Here is a 19,585-nt window from a genome sequence, read left to right on the forward strand (position 1 = left end):
TAAGCACCAAGTAGAAACACTATTAAAGTATTAGGATCCATAATAATTTAATGGAAAACACTGAGAGTGAGTTTCCAACTACCTAAGAGAGTGAGCTTATCCGTTTTATACTTCGAAAGACGCTACCCCCCCTAAAAAAGCAAGATTAATTGTACTGGGAGAGAAAACATGAATTGTGTATTCATCTTTGAGATGTATCACTCTCCACTAGTCAGATAAGATTATCGTATGATCATCCAAAGCCTATCATTCTTGTATCTTATCCAGGAGTGGTTTAGTAAAGAATACTTAATTGGGTCATGAGTGGCTTGAAGAAAGAATACTCAAGGGGTTAGCCAAGAATACTACTAGCACACAAAATACTTAGTTAAGTCAGGAGTGACTTATGTCAAGAATACTCAATGGAGTACTCAAAAGTGGCTAGATGCTCAAAGAATACTCAAGTGTACTTCACAACAACAATTTGTTTTGTTGAACTTGGCTTGCTGGGAAAGAACTGGATGTACTAATGACAAACAAACTAATATAAATTGTTATGTATGTATTTGTTCCTTCTTATTTCCTTTATATTACATGTTATTATCATCTGCACTAATCCAAGAAGGAGAGTTAATATGTAAATACATCTTCAAAATGTTTTATCAAAATTCTATTAAATCTAAGTATTTTATTTGCATTTGTACTAATTGGTCAAACGCTAGAACTATTATCTAATCACTTGTTAAAGTAAAGATGAAAATGTGTCAGTCAAGTGATTTAGTTGAGTTACAAAATTTGCATATCTAATGTGACCAATTGGACTGGAAGAACTAAGGATAAATAATCTTTAAAATATGTTTGTCTGGTCATATTTGTTATAAGACATTGAGGAAACTCATTTTATGTATCATAAGATAAAGCATGTTGAAAAATGTTTATGAAAATGTGTCTCTTTAACTCCATTTTTTTCAACAAAGCATCTTAGGTTAACTTTGCATCAGGTGTGGTCTATCATAGATAAGAATACAATCTACTCATTAATCAAAGTCAATGAAAAAAATCACAGTCAAATGATTAAGAAAAGTTAACAAATTATGTATGATATCATACATCAAATGAAAGAATTTAGTTTGACTGTTTGAATATCTAAGTCGTCATCTGAATACCATTATTTAGACTATAATAGTGAAAAAATTTATGTTTAATTAAATTATAATTCAACCATTTCTTATTGTGATTTCCTTATTTTTCACATTTTTCATCCAGCTCATAAACACTTTTATCTTCAACATTATGCGTCTTCTAGAGGAGGGCATGTATTGAACAAGTCTCATTCAACTGGAGAGGCTTCTTGCATCTACTTAACGACCAAATTATTCTTACAATAATATAAATATAAATTTAAGGATATCACATAAAATTAATTATTACAATAACCTGTCCACATTTTATTTGCTATAGTATCCCTAATTTGTGACCCGAGCCTATAGCCATCCTCATGAGTTTGCGAGTGTGACACATCTATATCTCTTTGCATTAAGTCACGATTAACTTCTTCCAACAAAAAGTCATCATTATCTATCTCGTGAAGAAAGTTATGAAGAATACAACATGCTAAAATAATATAGGTCATCATGTCCACTGAGTAATGAGGCTCTGTTCTGCTGGCGATAATTGGAAATCGCTTTTTGAGGACACCAAATGTTCTTTCAATAACATTTCTTAGTGAGGAATGACGATGATTAAACAACTCACGAACATTTTGTGGATCTCTTTGAGAATACTCTTTTAGATGGTATCGAACTCCGCGATATGGAGTTATAACTTGGGCTTTGAGCATAAAACCGCGTCTCCAAGGTAGTATTTGCCTACAACCATTCATTAACACTTATTACTTATAAGTCATGTGATCAAATGAATATTTATTGCACTTGAAAACACACTCAACTAATCTTTTGGAATAACCAATGGATCCTCTTGTACAAACGCATCCTTCAATATCCTGGGATCAGAGATTGTTCCTTCCCACCCGAAAAAAACATATGTGAATTTCATGTCAAAATCACAAGCAACAAATACGTTTGCATTATTGGCGAGTCTTTTCTTCCACGAAGACGAGGAGCATCAGCTTGGGGAACTTTAACATGAACGTGAGTGTCGTATATGTCACCTAAACAATCCTAATACACAACAAATTCACATTTATAAATAACTTATTGCATATGACATGAATAAAATATTTAACTATTGTTTCTCATATTCATACCATAAAGTATGGAAAAAAATAGATTGTTGTTTAAGATATGAGGTTCAACTTCAGTCCCAATTGGTTGGATTAAGAACAATTCATGCAATATCAATATTGCCTTCAAAACATTATGAAAGTGACTAGATATTGTTTTCCCGGATCGATGAAAGAAGAACGAAACACTTCAATTCTTGACGTTATGACCAATGATGTATAAAAGTTTAGCCACTTGTTCTTCAACTATAGATAAAAATGCATCTTTAACCATCCCCGTTCCTCTTATTCGTTGACATAAATTAATAAATGCTTCCGGACCCATGCAAATAATGTCACGACATCTTTCACTATGAACCAAGTACGACATCAATTCTTGTCCACGACGCACTTTTTGTGGAACAAACTCCGGTATAGCATTATTTGTCTCGATTAACACACGCAACAAATTCAATCCATATTTAATCATGCAATGGATTGTCATTGATGCTACTTGTGTTTGCAAATTGATTTGCTCTTGTATTTGTGAAATTAGTTTGAAATCAACATCAACTACCACTATAAGAAAATCATGAAATAGAAACCAATTTTTAGAGACAAAAAATAATTAGTTGCTATAGTGACTAAATTAGAAACCATTTTAGAGACTAAAAAAGTTTTAGTTTCTAAATTAGTTTCTATTATTGTTAAATGGTTTCTAAATTGGTGTCTAATTAGCAACCAATGTTTTTGGTACCAAGGTGTGGGTGAGATTTTGTTCGTGGTGGTGTTATGTTGATGGTGGTGGTCGGTGGACGATTTCGTTGTGGTGGTCAGTGGACGATTTCTCTACTGGTGGTGCCGCTAGTGGTGCTAGGTGGACGATTGTGGTTCATAATGGTTGTTGGTGGTTCTGTTGTCGACACCGTGATTTTCTACATTTTAACGGATTTGGAATGTGAAGGATTAAATCTACTACTACTACTGCACACCTCTGACAACTACGCACCTCCAACCACCTCTAAGGTCTTCCTTCAACTCAAAACACATAACTCACCTCCTGTCCCCTCTCATATTTATTACTCTATTAACTCATCATCCATCATAGTTGAAGTAACCACCACAATTGAAGAACCTTTTACAAATATGTGTTTTGCAAATGGGATGCGAGCAAATCTCATGCAGAGCAACTATTTGCATTGCATGACCCTGTTATGGCACATAGGGATAATAGACGAAGGGTAATATGGTAAAAGTCAAAACTTTCTCACCAAATCTTCACAAGCCAACAAAGAGTCATTCTTCACTTTCTTTATCTTTTCACTCTCTAATAACCACAATCTCCTATATGCAAACATAAAGTGTTTTTTATTTTCAATCTAGGTGAATAGTAATCATCTGTATCCAAACAATGCCTAAATGAACCTACGGTGTGGATAAAAAGATACTTCTAAAACATTTTTCCATACTACAATTCCAAATTTAGATTTCCAGAACACATTTAAATTCTAAAAATTATTTTTCACAATGTATTTCAATTTCAGATTTTCTTTTCATTTTTAGATTTAAATTTTAAAAACACATTTTTTAATTCCAGATATTGTTTCTAAAATATATATTCAGATTTTGGATTTTGAATTATTTTTCTAGAATGTATCTTAGTAAAACAAACTCACTCCTCTTTCCTCTCTAAGGCTCACTGTACCAATGATTTTTTACCTTCACCCAATCAACTTTCGAATTTCCAAAATTACTATTGATTTCAAAATTGTTGAGGTTCAGTAGTAAATAAGGGTATTCATTTCAAAATTGTTGAGGTTCAGTAGTAAATAATACTGAGGTTATTCTTTTCTTTGGATGGTAAACAAAAACCAAAACATCACAATTGGATGTGGATACATGCTTGAAGAAACTATTGCTACATGACACTAATTCCAATTGCAAAGCATTCATTGTAACTTCAAGGATCAGAATGTAAATTCCAAGACTCACAATTAGTGTTTTGAACAAAATTACCTGTTTATTGCATAAAATTAATAACCTCCCATAACCATATTATAAGTTTCTTTCCATACTTTTCCTGGATCCCTCTTTCCTTTATCAAAGATCCTCATTGACTGATCTATACATAAGGAAAATTGCATGGCTTCACAATGAACGACACGATCCAGTCTAATCAAGAGAGAGACTACTTAGCAAAAGAGCCTGATAGAATTCGCTACTCTGGAATATTACTTAGCCATGCAACAACACGACGAAGTAGATACCAATCAGTACACAGCTCAAACACCACCTTGCTCCTAAGACAAGGGTGTCGTCTAATTTATGGCAAGCTGGCACATCAATAGAACATATCATTCACGTTCAAGTGATACACCGGCAGTGCTATCAATCTCGCTAATAAAAAAATACCAGGTGTATCGTCTATGAAGCTGACGGAAAATCAAATACCAACAAAAAAAGGAGGCATAAAATATCATAACAAAATTTTGCATTAATAAAATAACCAGTACAAAAAGTTCTACAAAAACAAAATTAACTCAACTAGTTTAATGGAATGTACTGATAAAATAACAGACTAAATCTTTCAAAACCACTAAAATTCAATCTCTAACACTTGATATAACAGACACAGACTTAAGCAGTAGCACTCTCAAGGAAAGCTCTTCCAGGCTGCCGGTTGGCCAATGGTCCATGGTTCCCAAGAAGCTACAAGAACAATACAGAAATTGATGAGCTTAAATAATTACAATTAACACAACTAAAGTACCTATTGAATAAACTTAGATGGCAGAATATATATAACAAGATTGAATTGCGCTATCTTTCACATTACCTTTGCATTTACACCATCAGCAAGAATTCTGTTGTCTGACTTGAACTTCAGATAATCAGAACGGCTAAACTTGGTGAAGCCCCTGCGCAAGCATTTCAAACAATAATAACCAAAATTAAACACACATGAAAAAAAGGCTGTTAATAAAATAGAGAAAATCCACAACTGATATGCGGAAAATTAATTACTCATCTGCCAAAAGAGCAAATACATACCATTTCCTACTAACAATAATCTTTTGACGACCAGGGAATTTGAACTTGGCACGGCGAAGAGCCTCCTGTGCATGATGGCTGTTGCTGTCCTTGCATCGGACAGAAAGGAGGACCTGCCCGATAGCCACTCTAGCACAAGTACCCTGTGGCTTTCCAAAAGCACCTCTCATTCCAGTTTGGAGCCTATCAGCTCCAGCACATGAAAGCATCTTGTTGATCCTAAGAACGTGGAATGGGTGAACCCTAACTCTCAAGTGGAAAGCATCCTTTCCAGCAAACTTTGCCATGTACTTGTTGCAAGCAATGCGGGCAGCTTCCAATGCCTCACTCGACACATTTTCCTTCTCCCAACTAACTAGATGGACACAGAAAGGAAACTCATCCACACCTTTCTTCTTCATGCCAACATCGTAAATTCTGATCTTGGGATCAGGAACACCACGACAGAAACGGGACTTGGGGTATGGCTTATTTTTAATTTGCCTATAACACCTTGCAGGCCCTAAATCAAACACCATTCGTAATTACAATCACACACAAAATATGGGCCAGTTCATTCCAAAACGTTATATATTGTAATTGTAATTCCAAATAGTAAAGCATTACTGGTAATAAGTATTAATGCAACAAAATTTATAACTAAAAATATAACATTAAATCTGAACCAGCTCGTTAAAAAGCATATGAGATTGAAATTTTGAAAAGAATAACATACATTCATAATGAATATTAATACTAAAAAAAATCAAAACTTAGAATATATAATTGGCACAGCACAAAAACACTCTTACAATGAACAAAGTAAAATCAATAAAAACAGTCATCTAACTTTTCATCAACAGTGATCACAGCAACAGGAAAATAAATCATATCTAACAACTCATTTTCCGAAATCGAGATAAATTTAAATAAAAGAGGAAACAGTTCACGAGAACCAGAGGAATATAGATTCAACAAAAAAAAAAAAAAAACTCCATAAAACAATACAACATAGAAGAATCGAAATTGAAAAAAAAAAAAAAAAATAGCGAAGAGGACAAGGAGGATGGAGCTTACTTCTCCCCATGGCTACGTCTCTATCTGCTCCAAACGCGTTAAGGTTGACGCTCTCTACGCAAACCCAAACCCTAGAAAAAGTTGTTTATATAGAGGCAGTTGCGTAGGGCTTTTTGCCTGTTTACGAGACGGGCTTTGTTTTGGGCCCAAATTGTTCTAGCGAGGGCTGCTTCTTCCTGCACCTCCATACCTTCTTGTACCACCCCCATAAATTTTTCTCATTCCAAAAATATCCTTTTTAATATTTCGGATTACATAGTCTGGAAGTCTTTTTTTAGATTCAAAATTAGCTTCCGGATTATGTAATCTGGAAGTCTTTTGTGATTAGCTTCTGGATTACATAATCCGGAAGTCTTTTCTATACATAAGATTAGCTTTCGGATTATGTAATCCAGAAGTCTTTTTTTCATATGTGTTATTAGCTTCCGGATTACGTAATCTGAAAGTCTTTTCTAAATATGAAATTGACTTTCGAATTATGTAATCCGGAATTTATCCAGATTACATAATCCATAGGCTAATTATTTCAAATCCAAGGAGTGGAAAAAAAGAATAAAATGGTATTTTCATATTTAGTATGGGGTAGCACAAGAAGGTATGGAGGTGTAGGAAGAAAGAGTCTCTAGCGAGTTGTAAAGTGATAAATTGTTGTTTTTTTTTTATCGCAAAACATTTTATTATTTTGTTATGAAATAAAACATTTTATTTTATTTACTAAATTTAAAAGATGAAGCATTCCAGATTTACGAACTCTAAAACTAAAAAGGTGAGTATTAAATAGGTTTAAAAAATTGGTTTTAGATTGATTTAAGACTCAAATACAATTTTCATTAATCAAAGTGTTTTTTTTTCTTTTAGAAAAGTGAATGTATTTTATTTATTTATTAAGCTTGTGGGTTTGGAATAAGAAGTGGGAATAGAGTAAAAAAGAAGAAAGAAATAACGAAAAATACAATTAAAAGTGTAATTATTTGAGTTAAAAGAAATAGAATAAAAAAATTGTGAATAATTTGATTCATGTGATAAGATAAAAAAAAATGAATTGATATATTTAAAAAAAATATCAAAGTGTCATTGTATCAATGAAGAAATTTGATTCAATGTTAAAAAATATTTTAATACATATCATTTTCATTGAGTAAAATTCTCTCTCTATTAGTTTTCAATGATGGAAAGTTAAAGAGTGAAGAAAGGTGAAGAAAGTTGAAAAAACTGAGATATAAAATTACGAAAATCGAAATAAAATTTATTGTCAGACTTTATTCTTTTAATGGCAAAGAAACTTGATTTTGTGTCCAGAAACTTGATTTTTAATGCGATTAACCATAACTAACCATCACAATGAATAAATATAATAATATTTATTCTTTTATTTTAAAATAATAAATGATTAAATTCATAATAAAATACATTTAATATTTTATTAATATATATTTAATGTTAAATAAATAAATCAATTAAAATAAAAAGTAAATTAAATTAAATTTTGATCATTTATTTAGTATACTTTATATTTGAAATATTATTTTATTTATTTATTAAGGTTTTATAATAATTTTATTTTAATTTATTTTTTTTAATCTAAATTTTCAAAATTTATAATTCAATTACATCTATCACATCATTCACAAAATTTTATAAATTTTCTCTTCACTTCCACTCTCTTTATCTTAATTCAAACAACCTCACTTTTCTTCAAATCTATCTTTTTCCACTCCTTCAAATCCATCATTTAATCCAAACAAAGCATACAAGTTAGATATTTAGGTGTAAAATAATTGTTTGTTATTTGATACCATTAATGTATGCAGTTTCGTAAATAATTTAATGCAAAAAATATATATAAATTGAAGTTGAAATAAATAAAAAAAAAATGAACAAAAATTATTATAAAATGTAGTTGATCTTCCACGTAGCCAAATTGGTCGAATAACTCCAACATCGACATCACCAATTGGAGGGTCTTCATCGTTGAAATGTTGATGATCCTAATTGATTCTATCACGTAGTTAGACACAATTAACATTAATGATATTTAAATTTTTTTAAATGATATTTCATTAAACCAATTTGACTACGCTAAGGTGAGATATGTTTTGACAATAAAGTTTATGTCATGATGCTGCAAAATGTGTGTAATAAGAATGTCCTTTGGAAGAGACATCTCTTTAAGTTTTATTTTGATCATCGTTTTGTTGATCTCGCTATATAATCTCTTTAAGTTTTATTTTGATCATTGTTTTGTTGATCTCGCTATATAAGTGACCATTATCAAGCACTTTCAGGATTAAGTGAAAGAATTCAATGTCCTTAAATTGGATGTTGTTCCTTCTCACCCAAATTGACATTGGTGAATTTCACGTTAAAATCACATTTGACAAAAGAATTTTGCATAGAATTTTTTTTTATCACAAAAACCATATGCATATGATTCTGGACCTTTGACTTAGACATGAGTTTCAATAGTTAAACTTAAACAATTCTAAAATGTCACATAAATAAAGTCCATTAACCTGGCATGGTCTTGGGGGTTTCATCTACTCCTCTTCCCAGGGTTTTTCCGACACCACATGAAATTTTTTGAGAAGTTATCCTTAGCTCCAAACGAGAGTTGTATCGGTCAACTTCTTCAAATGAATTAGTTGATGTCTTTGTGGAGCTAATTGCTCAAACCATCTCATTATGTAAGAGGTTGAGTGAGTAGGTTGGAAAGGTGGCTCCAATGTTGAGGTTGAAAAATTGAAGAAAGAGTTCATTGACTTAGGACACTCCCTTCAGACTGCCATGAATGCCAACGCTTCATTAGGTAGCCAAGTAAAGGCCTTAAACGAGGCTCACTCTCAATGTGAGGATGAGTAACGTCAACAAGAAATAGAAGGGATGTGACAAAGCCTAACCAACATGTGGATGAATTGCACAATTCGAAGGTGCCTCTTCCGAGTTGAAGATGATGCCTTGCCCCCGACGAACCCCCTGACAATGGTAACCCCTCGTAGATGTGTTTCTTTGCACCTCCCTTTTTTGCCCTCGTGATGTACCAATGGATCCCTTTTGAAACCTCTCGGTTGCCTGGTCTCCCTAGGGCCTCAGTCGACGTTCCTTTGCACAAACCAATGGAGATGCATGACTTGGATTAGCTCTTCTATTTTATCTGTCAAGGCAACACAATCCTTGGTGTTATGACCATAGTTATAATTGTAATGACAATGCTTATTTTGATTGTCGTTGGTTGGTGTAAGAACCTTTTCGACGTTGGCAGTAACTCAACTTTCACGGCCTCTTCTAGTAGGCAGCCTTTGTTGGTGTTTAGTGGTGTGTAGTGTACGAATCTTGAGCCTCATGATGGTTCCAAGAGTCTTATGGGTTGTTCGGTCAGACGAGGAAGTCCTTTTATCTTGATGTTTCTTCTTAGATGTAGCCTCAACCCTCATTTGCTTTTGAAAGTCTTTCAATTACTCTAATAACATGAACTTGATGGTATGTTGTTGTAATTCATCAAGATTTTTTGGCGAGTTCTTGCACAAACTATTTGAGAAAGGCACTAATCTCAAGGCATTGACCATGTGATGCATTGTTACATTTGGAGTAAGGTTTTGTATGTTGAGGGAACCTTTTCGAAGAGCTTTACAAAGGCTCGTAAAGATTCACTAAAACTATCGATGTAAGATGATGGAGACAACTTGTCACGAACTAGGACCGGACTTTGCTACAAATGTGTCAAAACAACATATCGATAAGGGTGGTAGTCGAGTAAACTAACTCAAAGCAACTTCTTTAAGTAATATGGGAAAGACAAGACTTAAAATCGTGTCATCTGAAGTGTACAAGATGACTTGTCTAATGTAGACATCTATGTGCTCGTCAGAGTCGGTGGTTCCATCATATTTTTCAAGAATCTAGGCTCTTCCAATTGGTAGGGAGGGATGTTTTCGTGATTCCTTTAGTGAAGGGATGTCGCCTTAATGACGCTTTAAAGTGTGTGGGAGGAGAATGATTATCGTTCTTCTGTTGCCCTGAAGATATTAACTTCTTAGATTTTCGAGGGAGCTAGTTGGCTTGATCCGACCAGTTCCCCATGCTCAATTGAGGAGTCAATTGGGAATATTTCCTTGGTCCTAAGCTTCTTCTTCATGTGAGTGTTTTCATATTTTAGGACATCTATTTCTTCATAACTCTTTCTCTTTACAGTTTCTAGTTCTTTTTGGAGCTCTATCAACATTGTCATAATAGTATCTGAGTGATTGTCTTTTGTTCTTTCCATAGGGGTCTTCTAGCACTCGTCATCCCTCGTGTAGCAACCATGTGGTTTTCTTGAAATTTTACTTGGTCCCACGATGAGCGGCAAAAATGTTCTTACAATGTCAAAATTAGTCCAAGTAAGCCACAATTCTTTTTACATACTACTTCCTTTAGGTCTCGATGAGTAAAGAGAAAAAATATCTGCAAAAATACTCAACACTCAAACAAGTATAAGATATTTTACGAGTTATAAATACTATTGAACCTAACTTTTGACTCTCCCATGACAACCTATTTATATTATTTTGGAACAGATTTTGCTTAGACACAATCTTCTTGTTAATCCATGCTTACAATTTGCTTAACAAGCTAATCTTTAATGAAGGTTGTAAGTTATCATTTTATGGGTATGTTGCTTAGATAATTCATGGGAATAGTTTCATGAAACTAAGAAACTAAACGGTACTTCTCAAGTTAAACTGTTCAAAGTATGTAGAGGTTGATCCCAATAGAACCTGGATACCAAATGTTGCAAAAAATATTCTGAAACATCTTTCATTAATATAATGTTTGTGATATTAAACATAAATCCCTTTAAAGATAAATAAATACTGTTTTAGCAAAAGAAATGAAATTGAATGATTCATTTTATGATATGATAAAGTATATCTAAACATTATAAAAATGAAAATTTCAGTCCATTTATAAATCCGTCACCGCTAGATACCCGAGAACAAAATTGGATTTCTGAACTGTGTTTGAATCGTAAAGGGAAAGATGAAAATCCAACACATACCATGTCTCGAAGACAATTATTCTTATCTGTATGAATCTAATCCAACATTCATCCATTCATTTGTCTCTTAGATTTTGCTGAACGAATCTGGGTGGCGCAGGATCGTGGATGAGAGCACCAAGGAAGCGGCGGCGGTGGACCCCGTCGAGCCGGAGAAGATTCTTGAGGCTGCCAACTCGCATGGCCTCACCCTCAAACTCGTCCTCACCACCCACCATCACTGGTATGGTGTACTATGATGTTTTTGTGTTTTTCTGACATGTTCCCTATGATGTTTTGTTTTACCGTTTATTATTGTGTGACAGGGATCATGCTGGTGGAAACGAGAAGATAAAGCAACTGGTGCCTGGAATCAAGGTCTATGGTGGTTCCATCGATAACGTGAAGGGCTGCACTGACAAGGTTGAAAACGGTGATAAGGTCTCTCTTGGAGCTGACGTCACTATATTGGCCCTTCATACACCTTGGTATGCTATGCTATGTTATTGCTAACTCAACTTTTCAAGTGTTTCCATTAGTTCACTACACTGTAGAGTATGGATTGGAACAGTAACTGTTGGGTCATGTTTGGATGAATTTATCAGAAAAGAAAATAGAAAGATAAAATGATTTAAGCTTCTCTAACAAATTAAAATTACTAAAATGATTTCAGCTTCTCTAACAAATTAAAATTAGTTTATGTATTATCTATCTTTTGAAAGTGTCCTCTTATTTCATTTAACCAGATACCAAATTTTAACCTTTTCAAGTGAAATTAAATTAGTCTGGTTGAACACAACTTAGAAGTGCTTTGGAGAACTTTCCTACAGGAAATATGAAGTTTATTTTTGAAGAAGTTCTCAAAAAAACTTCTAGCGTTTTGTATCCAAAAGGTTCTAACTTGAACTGAAACAGGTTTGAACAGGTCATAAACTTGTTTAGCAGTTGTTAGTACCAAGTATAATGTTTGAATACCAAAAATTCTTAGGTGGTCTGGGTGAATATTGTCCTATAGTCTTTGACACCCACAGCTACAACTTTTTTGTAATGTATTTCTCTTGCCAGAAAAGTCTGCATAGAAGAATCAATTTTGTAGTGCTTGCTGAACTTTTTCCAATTGTTCTCATCCCCTGTAAGAGGGTTTTAATCCTGCTTATCTGACGATTAAAAAAAATGATGTGCCAACTTGTGTGAAAATATACCAAGAAGGCATTGCCATGCTTCATTGGCCTTCTTATTTTATTGTTAATTTTTTATTGCTGCATTATCAGTTGTTGATATTTGGCATTCTTTTAGTATTTCTTGATGTTTGCTGTAGTGATTCAACCTCGACTCTCGCTTTTTCTAGACATATTTACCTCCCTTGTTAACATAGGCAATATTTGTAACTTGTTCAGTCACACACAAGGCCACATAAGTTACTATGTTACTGGCAAAGAGGATGAGCATCCGGCTGTTTTTACTGGAGATACACTGGTAAGTTGACTGATCCATCTTTATCATATCAGAAAAAAAGTAGTTATTTTGGAAAACATGTAGTAAACTTATTCTTAAAGTTGTCGCAAGTGCTTGAAGTCAAGGTATGTGATTTGTATTTGGCTCTCCCTTTAAAACTTTCATGTATATGAATTTGGAGAGGCTCTTCTTTCAAATCTCTACATTTGCTGTCTTATTGCTGGTTTACAGTTTATTGCTAGTTGTGGGAAATTTTTTGAGGGAACTGCTGAACAGATGTATCAGTCTCTCAATGTAACACTAGCTTCATTACCAAAGACAACTCGAGTATACTGTGGCCATGAGGTAAATCCCACCCTCCACACTGAAACAAATTATTATGGGGAATTTTGCTTATCCATATAGGCAGTGTCAATAATGATTGATCTTCTTATAATTTAAATGATGAATGGGATTGATCCAAAGGACTTCTTAAATAGTTAGTTCATGCATGATTACCTGGTAAATACTTTTAATTGGATTGATGGAGAAAGGGGGTTGGGGAATGATGTAAATATTTAAAAGTTGAAAATAATCCAAACTAATCTTCTTGGTCCAGTTCACACAGGTTAATATTATGTAAAAACTGTGTAGTATGGGAAATGCACACCAATTACTAGTCAACCTGATATGAATATACTGGAATAAAAAGTTGAAAACGAACTGATACTCAATTCTTGTAACAATTTTTTTTGCTGAAGTTAGGGCATTAGGCATTCATGAATACTGTTTCCTAACCTTTTGTTATGCTAGAGTCTGTGTTTGTCCATTAAGTGCCTAGATTGACAAATTATATTTTGGGTTAGGAGGTAGCGTTCTGCCACAGTAACCCTTGAGCAAGTAAATCAATAAATCCTTCATTCATTAGAACACAATTCTATGTTTCTTCTAAAAAATAAAATATAACTGGTTTTTAAATATACGAGATTCAGCTACTCAGATGTAAAGTTATGATTTGTGAAGAAGTGAATTGCTTTTGATAATCTGTAATGACTGTTCATAAGAACTCGTTTGTTTGGAATTGGTCGTGCACTTCTGTTTATCTTGCAAGACTTATGTCTTACATAAGTAAAAAATGCAACTTCGAGGCATAAGGTGAGGAGGGAGAAATTTTAGATTGTTTTATTTTTGGCCTAGAAAAGCCTAAATTCTCAGTGGCTTATTTCTTATATGCTTTTTTCACTTATATATATTAATCACTTATAAGAGTGTGAAGTTGTTTTTCTCCAGTACTCAGTGAAGAACTTGCAATTTGCTCTGACACTCGAGCCAGACAATTCGAGGACACAACAGAAATTAACCTGGGCTCAGAATCAGAGACAAGCTGGTCAAGCAACAGTTCCCTCAACCATTGAGGATGAGTTGGAGACCAATCCCTTTATGAGGGTTGATCTACCTGAGATCCAGGTTTGTCACCTCTCCACCCCCTCTTCAAAGTGTGAAACAAATATATTATTGCCTGTTGATTAGAGGGTAGAATGAAATGTATAATCAGAAAGTTTTTCAGGAGTTTATTGGTGCTTTCTACAATCCATCTGAAATTCTAACATATTTAGTTAGAATAGAAGCTGTTATTTGTGCAGTTTTTATGTTTTTTTCTTGGATAAAAAATACAGTGACTTACAAAGGTTGAAGCTGAAGCTTTTCTTAAACTGTGAAAATTTGCAGGAGAAGGTGGGCTGCAAGTCACCTGTTGAAGCATTAGGAGAGATAAGGAAGAAGAAAGACAACTGGAGAGGCTAATGAAACTAGCATTCTCATTTGTTCACTTTCCTTTTCTGTTTTATCATATGAATAAGGCCTTTATGTAGATACTGTAACAGTATGATTTGCCTGAAACTGAAATGGCAGTCAGAGGCTTGTCAAGTTATGGGCATGGATTGTGATTAGCACTGTCGCCTATATGCATATTTTGTTGGTTAATCGAAATACTAAAATGGTCTTTTTTAATTCATGTCATTTACGTGTGAACTTTAAATGAACTTTTTTTTGCAATAGAGGCTTGATATTTTATTTAATTTTAAATTAAAAATTAGTCGAATCACCTCTTAGATTACATGATACAGTTGGTTTGTAAAGATTGTTCTAAAAATAGCCAATTTTTTTATGATGATCTCGAGGGAAATGTACCGGAAAGAGATGCAAGAACAAAGGAACAAAAATACAAAAATGAAAGAGTACAAAATTGCTAGGAGTTTGCGAGTGTTGGAGTCGAGGTAAAAAGTTTGCTAGAAGAGCAACATTCATGATTTCTTATATGGTGTTTCCTAGTTTGCTCACAATTCCTGATAGATTAATTGTCCCATTTACATAATTGTATGGGCTTCTTCTTCGTTCTATAGGTCCACTCAATGGGAGGTCTACGACCAACAATACTTCTCCCTATCATCACTTGTCTACGACCAACAATACTTCTCCCTATCATCACTTGTAATTCTTCATTTGTCTTTATAAGATGGAGAATTTGGAGTTCTATGATCCCTTTGTATCGAGAAAGTCTCCTAAGTTGAAGTTTGACATTGGTAAACATGTGTTTGATAGACCTTTTGAATATGTTAATGTAGACATGTGGGGTTCAGTGAGATATCTATTCATGGTAGAGGGTTTTATTTCATCATTATCATATACGATTATTCAAAGTGGGTATGAATCTATATTTTGAAAAATAAAAGTGAAACTTTTCAAAGGTTTAATGAGTGACACATCATGGTGAGTAATCAACTTGAAGGTGTTGCAAACAATTGTCTGGAGTTTTTTTGGGAGTTTAATGGATTTTGCAAAACTGAAGGTATAAAGAGGCGTAAGACGGTTATAAGTACACCACAACAAAATGATCTGATTGAGAAGATGAACATAACCATTTTAGAGAGGGTGAGATGTATACTACTAGGGATTGGATTGCTTAAAACCTTCTTGGGGAAAGCTGCAAACATAGTCGTTTACCTGATAAATAGGAGTCCATCGTCTGCTATGAACTGAAATAATCCTATGGAAGTATGGTGTGGAATACCTGCATATTATAAGAATTTGAGGGTGTTTGGTGTCTTGGCTAGAAGCACGGGTTGAGAGATTTATCTTCATAGTATATGTAGAAGGTGTGAGGGAGTAAAAGTTATGAAGGTTAAAGCCTGGAGAGGCTAGGTGTTGAATGGCTATGATATGCAAAAAGTTGGAGAAAGGGGAATGAGAAAATCCATGTTAAGGTGAAGCTTTTTATTGATGGATTAGACCATTTGGAGTCATCAGATGATATTCACCAACCTTCTAACTCTTACACTACAAGGCTTAGACGTGCAAATGATAGGGAAAAGTTTGAATATGTTGACCTTATTAGTTATGCTTTGACAATAGTTGAGGAGATAGCCAATTAAGAGGAAATGATTCCAGGAGGCTATGGAAGGTTCAATGTCAACAGTGGCAAGTTACCATCAAGGAGAAGAATGAGTCTTTGTGGAAGAACCACACGTGGACGCTTGTTAATCTACCAAGAAATGAAAAAAATGGTAGGATGCAAGTGAGTGTTTAAGAAGAATGAGAATACCATATGAGGAAGGTTAGAGATTCAAGGCTAGACTGGTGGCAAAAGGTTTTACACAGGTGAATGGAATTGACTATAATGGGATATTATAACCTATGGTAAAATATTGTTCTATAAGGATTTTAATGTCTATTATTAACCAATAGAATTTGGTTTTAGACATGAAGACAACGTTTTTGCATGACATTTTGGAGGAAACCATCAATATGCAGCAACCTAAGGGGTTTGTTGAAGAGGAGGGGAAGGTCTGCCTCTTGAAAAAATCATTATATGATTTGGTGTAGCAGATCGGATCTGGCTCAAGATATAAGTATTATTAGCAGGTACATGACAAATCATGGACGAGCTCATTGAGAGACTTTGAAGTGGATGTTGAGATATTTAAACAGAACAATATCGTTTGATCTAGTGTATAAAAGGTCTATCCTTGATAAAGTTATTATAGAAGGGTATGTGGATGTTGATTATGCACGAAACGTTGATACTAGAAAGTCACTTTCTCTACATATGTCTTTACCTTGTATGGTTTTATGATTTGCTAGAGATCTAGTGTGCAATTAGTCTTGATGAGCTTAGTTAGACGGTTTGACCGTTTGTTATGAAGGAGAAGACTACCATCTACTAGAGATCGTCTACTAGTGTTAAGACAAGTTAGACCATCTAGTATGTGCTTGTTGTGACTATCTTAACAATTTTTTTGTTTTTTAGATGATATTTTTTGTCACTACTTATCACAGGGTTTATATATAGAGGTCATGAAGAGTTAAACAAAACACACTGTATTGTGAGTAGACTTTATGTATAAACCATTTGATATTAAAAGTATTTTTAATTTTTTCTGTGTGTTTCTTACTTTAATATTGTTGACGAACTCAACATGTGTTATTTAGTACAAAAACACTTTGGTCATTTTTTAAATTATCAAGTTAACATTTTTTTTATTATAGCATATCAATCAAATCACTCACAAATTTTCCATTCATTTTTTTTTATATATTTGCAACAACTATATTAAAATGTTAAGGAAAAGGAAGGAATATGAGCTAATATTGTTGAGGTAACTTATCTGCTTCGTAGATGCAACCCTAAATAGTGTTGGTTGGGCTGAAAGTGCCTTTATTACAATGAAAAAATTGAGAAATAAAAGGTTTTGTGGGTTGCATTGGCTTTATTGTTAGATTAAATCCTTTGTCCAATGAATTATGTTGTGTTGTCTTGTGTGCATGTTGTTTTCCTGTTATACAAAAACTTGGCCTATCTATAGAAGAAGTGTAGGACAGAGAGTTCTTAACAAGAAGGGAATTAAAAGGCTTGAGGCTGTAGGTGGGAAAATCACATGGGAGACAATGGTTGCTAGCTAAGGTGTCACATATGGGTTGGGAGCATGGGTGGTGGTATTAATGTGGTAGGTAAGGAAATAATAACAAGAATTAAGTGGGATTAGGTGAGTTGTGTTAGGGTACGAGGGGTTGAGTGTTTTTGGGAGGTGGAGAGCCTTCAAAAGTTTGAAGAAGTGATGCGTGAAAGTAGGATCGACACAAACGATGACAAATATCCAGAGCTTGTAGACTATAATGCCTATGTTGAGATCCTTGCCTAGAGGGTCTATCAAGTCCCTAAATGGTTTAATGAAATCTATACGACATATGAGTCATGTCTTTATCTTTTGATGAGAACAAAAATTACTTGAATGACTTACTTGTATATTGAAAGATCTAACAAATGTTTCTACAACTATAGTATTTGTTAGATGGTTATCTTCTGGTGATGGGTTAAAAGGTCATGGTCTAATGGTCTATTAAACGGTTTATTGACCAGGATATCATATGTGGAGTTTATCTTCACTAACTAGATGGTTCGCTTGTATCATGTCTGATCTAACAACATTTTGAAGTTGCATTATAAAATAGACTTTTCAAGCATCTACAATTTTGTTCACATTTGACAGTCTGACGAACATCCATCACTCTTAAACAATTGCTTAATGGGACTGAAGATAACTCAAGGTTGGGTGAACCAGGATAAACTCTTGTGTTGATCTCTTGATTAATCTTGCTTTTACTTATGTTTTAATATGTACTAATAGACGATCTGTTAAACGGTTCTAGAAGAACATTTCTTTTAGACTATCTATTAGACAACTTGCTAGACGGCCTACTCAACAATCTACTTTTTCATCTAATCTACCTTTTCATCTGTTGTAAAAAATTCTAAGATTCCATTCAATCCCTTTTCTAGAGCCAATTGTACCAACAATACATCATGTGATATAGTAGAGTCCTAAATAGTGTGGGGTGAGTTTGAGGAAAAGGTATTGGGCCACTAATTGTTGGTGAAATGGTTGGAGTTGCACCTAGAAAAATCACTGACATTGAAGTTTCAATTGGTGCGATGGTGGTTGGCTTGGTTGAGCATCTGTTGGTGAAGGATGTCGAGAACAATGTTGTGTTGTAAGATGAACTAAGGTACAATGGTGCCTACATATGGAGTGTACAATGTGCAACATATCAAGGATTATCAGATGGGACAACCGAAAACGCATGAAAAGAGAGAAGTACCAATGGCTGAGTGTAAGAGATGTCGAGGTGAATGTATTAATACTACGAGTTAGGGTGATTGTTGAGAAAACATTCAATTATGTCTTTAATCCTCTATTTAATACTTTAGTTTGACAATGTATTTCAAGGTGGACCATGAAATGAACTTAAGTGTCGCACATTGGGCCTTGTAAGGTGTGTTAGAAGGTGCTTATGCAAATGGGGTTGATAGATGGACGTGACATATTTCAAATGGAGAAGTGGAGCATGCTAAACTCTCACTACAATTATGCTAAGACTAATGAATATTAGGGTAACGTCAAAATTCTCTACCTTTCCTTACTGCTGAATTCAGTCCTAAATAGGGGATGTATGGGCCAAGTGAGCCTTACATTGTTTCAAAAGACTTTTAATAACACCTTGCTTATTACACAATGTAATCCTCCATCCATTTGGGTTGAGTAATCTGACGTTTAGCCTATTGTTGTTGGGTTAAGTTGTAACAATACCATCCATCGATTCAAACATTTTTTTCCTCAAAGTGAGTGGTTGGATTGTTTTGGCCGATAGGTTGTTATTGGGCTGAGACTAAGGGTGTACTTGGGTTGATTTGGGTTCAAAGGGAGTGGGTTGATTGTTTTGGCCTGAAAGGTTGTTAATGGGCTAGGACTGAATAAATATTTGGGACAAATTGG

General features: G+C 34.1%; 2 protein-coding genes across 2 annotated transcripts; one reads left to right on the plus strand and one right to left on the minus strand.

Moving 5' to 3' along the window:
* Positions 1–4,674: 4,674 nt before the first annotated feature.
* On the minus strand, positions 4,675–6,367 carry LOC137824144 (large ribosomal subunit protein uL16). The gene is made up of 4 exons (XM_068629611.2): positions 6,308–6,367; positions 5,252–5,753; positions 5,037–5,118; positions 4,675–4,909 (listed from the first exon to the last, which is right to left on the minus strand). Exons 1-4 carry the CDS (start codon positions 6,315–6,317, stop codon positions 4,838–4,840), a joined length of 666 nt encoding a protein of 221 aa, XP_068485712.1. The 5' UTR covers positions 6,318–6,367; the 3' UTR covers positions 4,675–4,837.
* Positions 6,368–11,047: 4,680 nt separating this feature from the next.
* Positions 11,048–14,774, plus strand: LOC137824240 (hydroxyacylglutathione hydrolase cytoplasmic). Its single transcript, XM_068629780.2, has 7 exons — positions 11,048–11,370; positions 11,443–11,565; positions 11,648–11,809; positions 12,719–12,797; positions 13,008–13,121; positions 14,046–14,222; positions 14,484–14,774. The coding sequence occupies exons 1-7, from the start codon at positions 11,324–11,326 to the stop codon at positions 14,556–14,558; spliced, it is 777 nt and encodes a 258-aa protein (XP_068485881.1). The 5' UTR covers positions 11,048–11,323; the 3' UTR covers positions 14,559–14,774.
* Positions 14,775–19,585: the final 4,811 nt, after the last annotated feature.

This window comes from Phaseolus vulgaris, chromosome 8 (assembly GCF_051622355.1).
Source record: "Phaseolus vulgaris cultivar YP4 chromosome 8, ASM5162235v1, whole genome shotgun sequence".
NCBI classification, from domain to species: domain Eukaryota; kingdom Viridiplantae; phylum Streptophyta; class Magnoliopsida; order Fabales; family Fabaceae; genus Phaseolus; species Phaseolus vulgaris.

Bases quoted from the DNA above. Each gene is read 5' to 3' on its own strand.
- LOC137824144 (XM_068629611.2), bottom strand. The intron at 5,119-5,251 runs GTATGTATTTGC...ATGCTTGCGCAG, and splicing joins ATTATTGTTAGTAGGAAATG to GGGCTTCACCAAGTTTAGCC. The intron at 4,910-5,036 runs GTAATGTGAAAG...TTGTTCTTGTAG, and splicing joins CTGATGGTGTAAATGCAAAG to CTTCTTGGGAACCATGGACC.
- LOC137824240 (XM_068629780.2), top strand. From the start codon at position 11,324: ATGAAAATCCAACACATACCATGTCTCGAAGACAATTATTCTTATCT. The intron at 11,810-12,718 runs GTATGCTATGCT...TAACTTGTTCAG, and splicing joins TTGGCCCTTCATACACCTTG to TCACACACAAGGCCACATAA. The intron at 12,798-13,007 runs GTAAGTTGACTG...GCTGGTTTACAG, and splicing joins TTTTTACTGGAGATACACTG to TTTATTGCTAGTTGTGGGAA.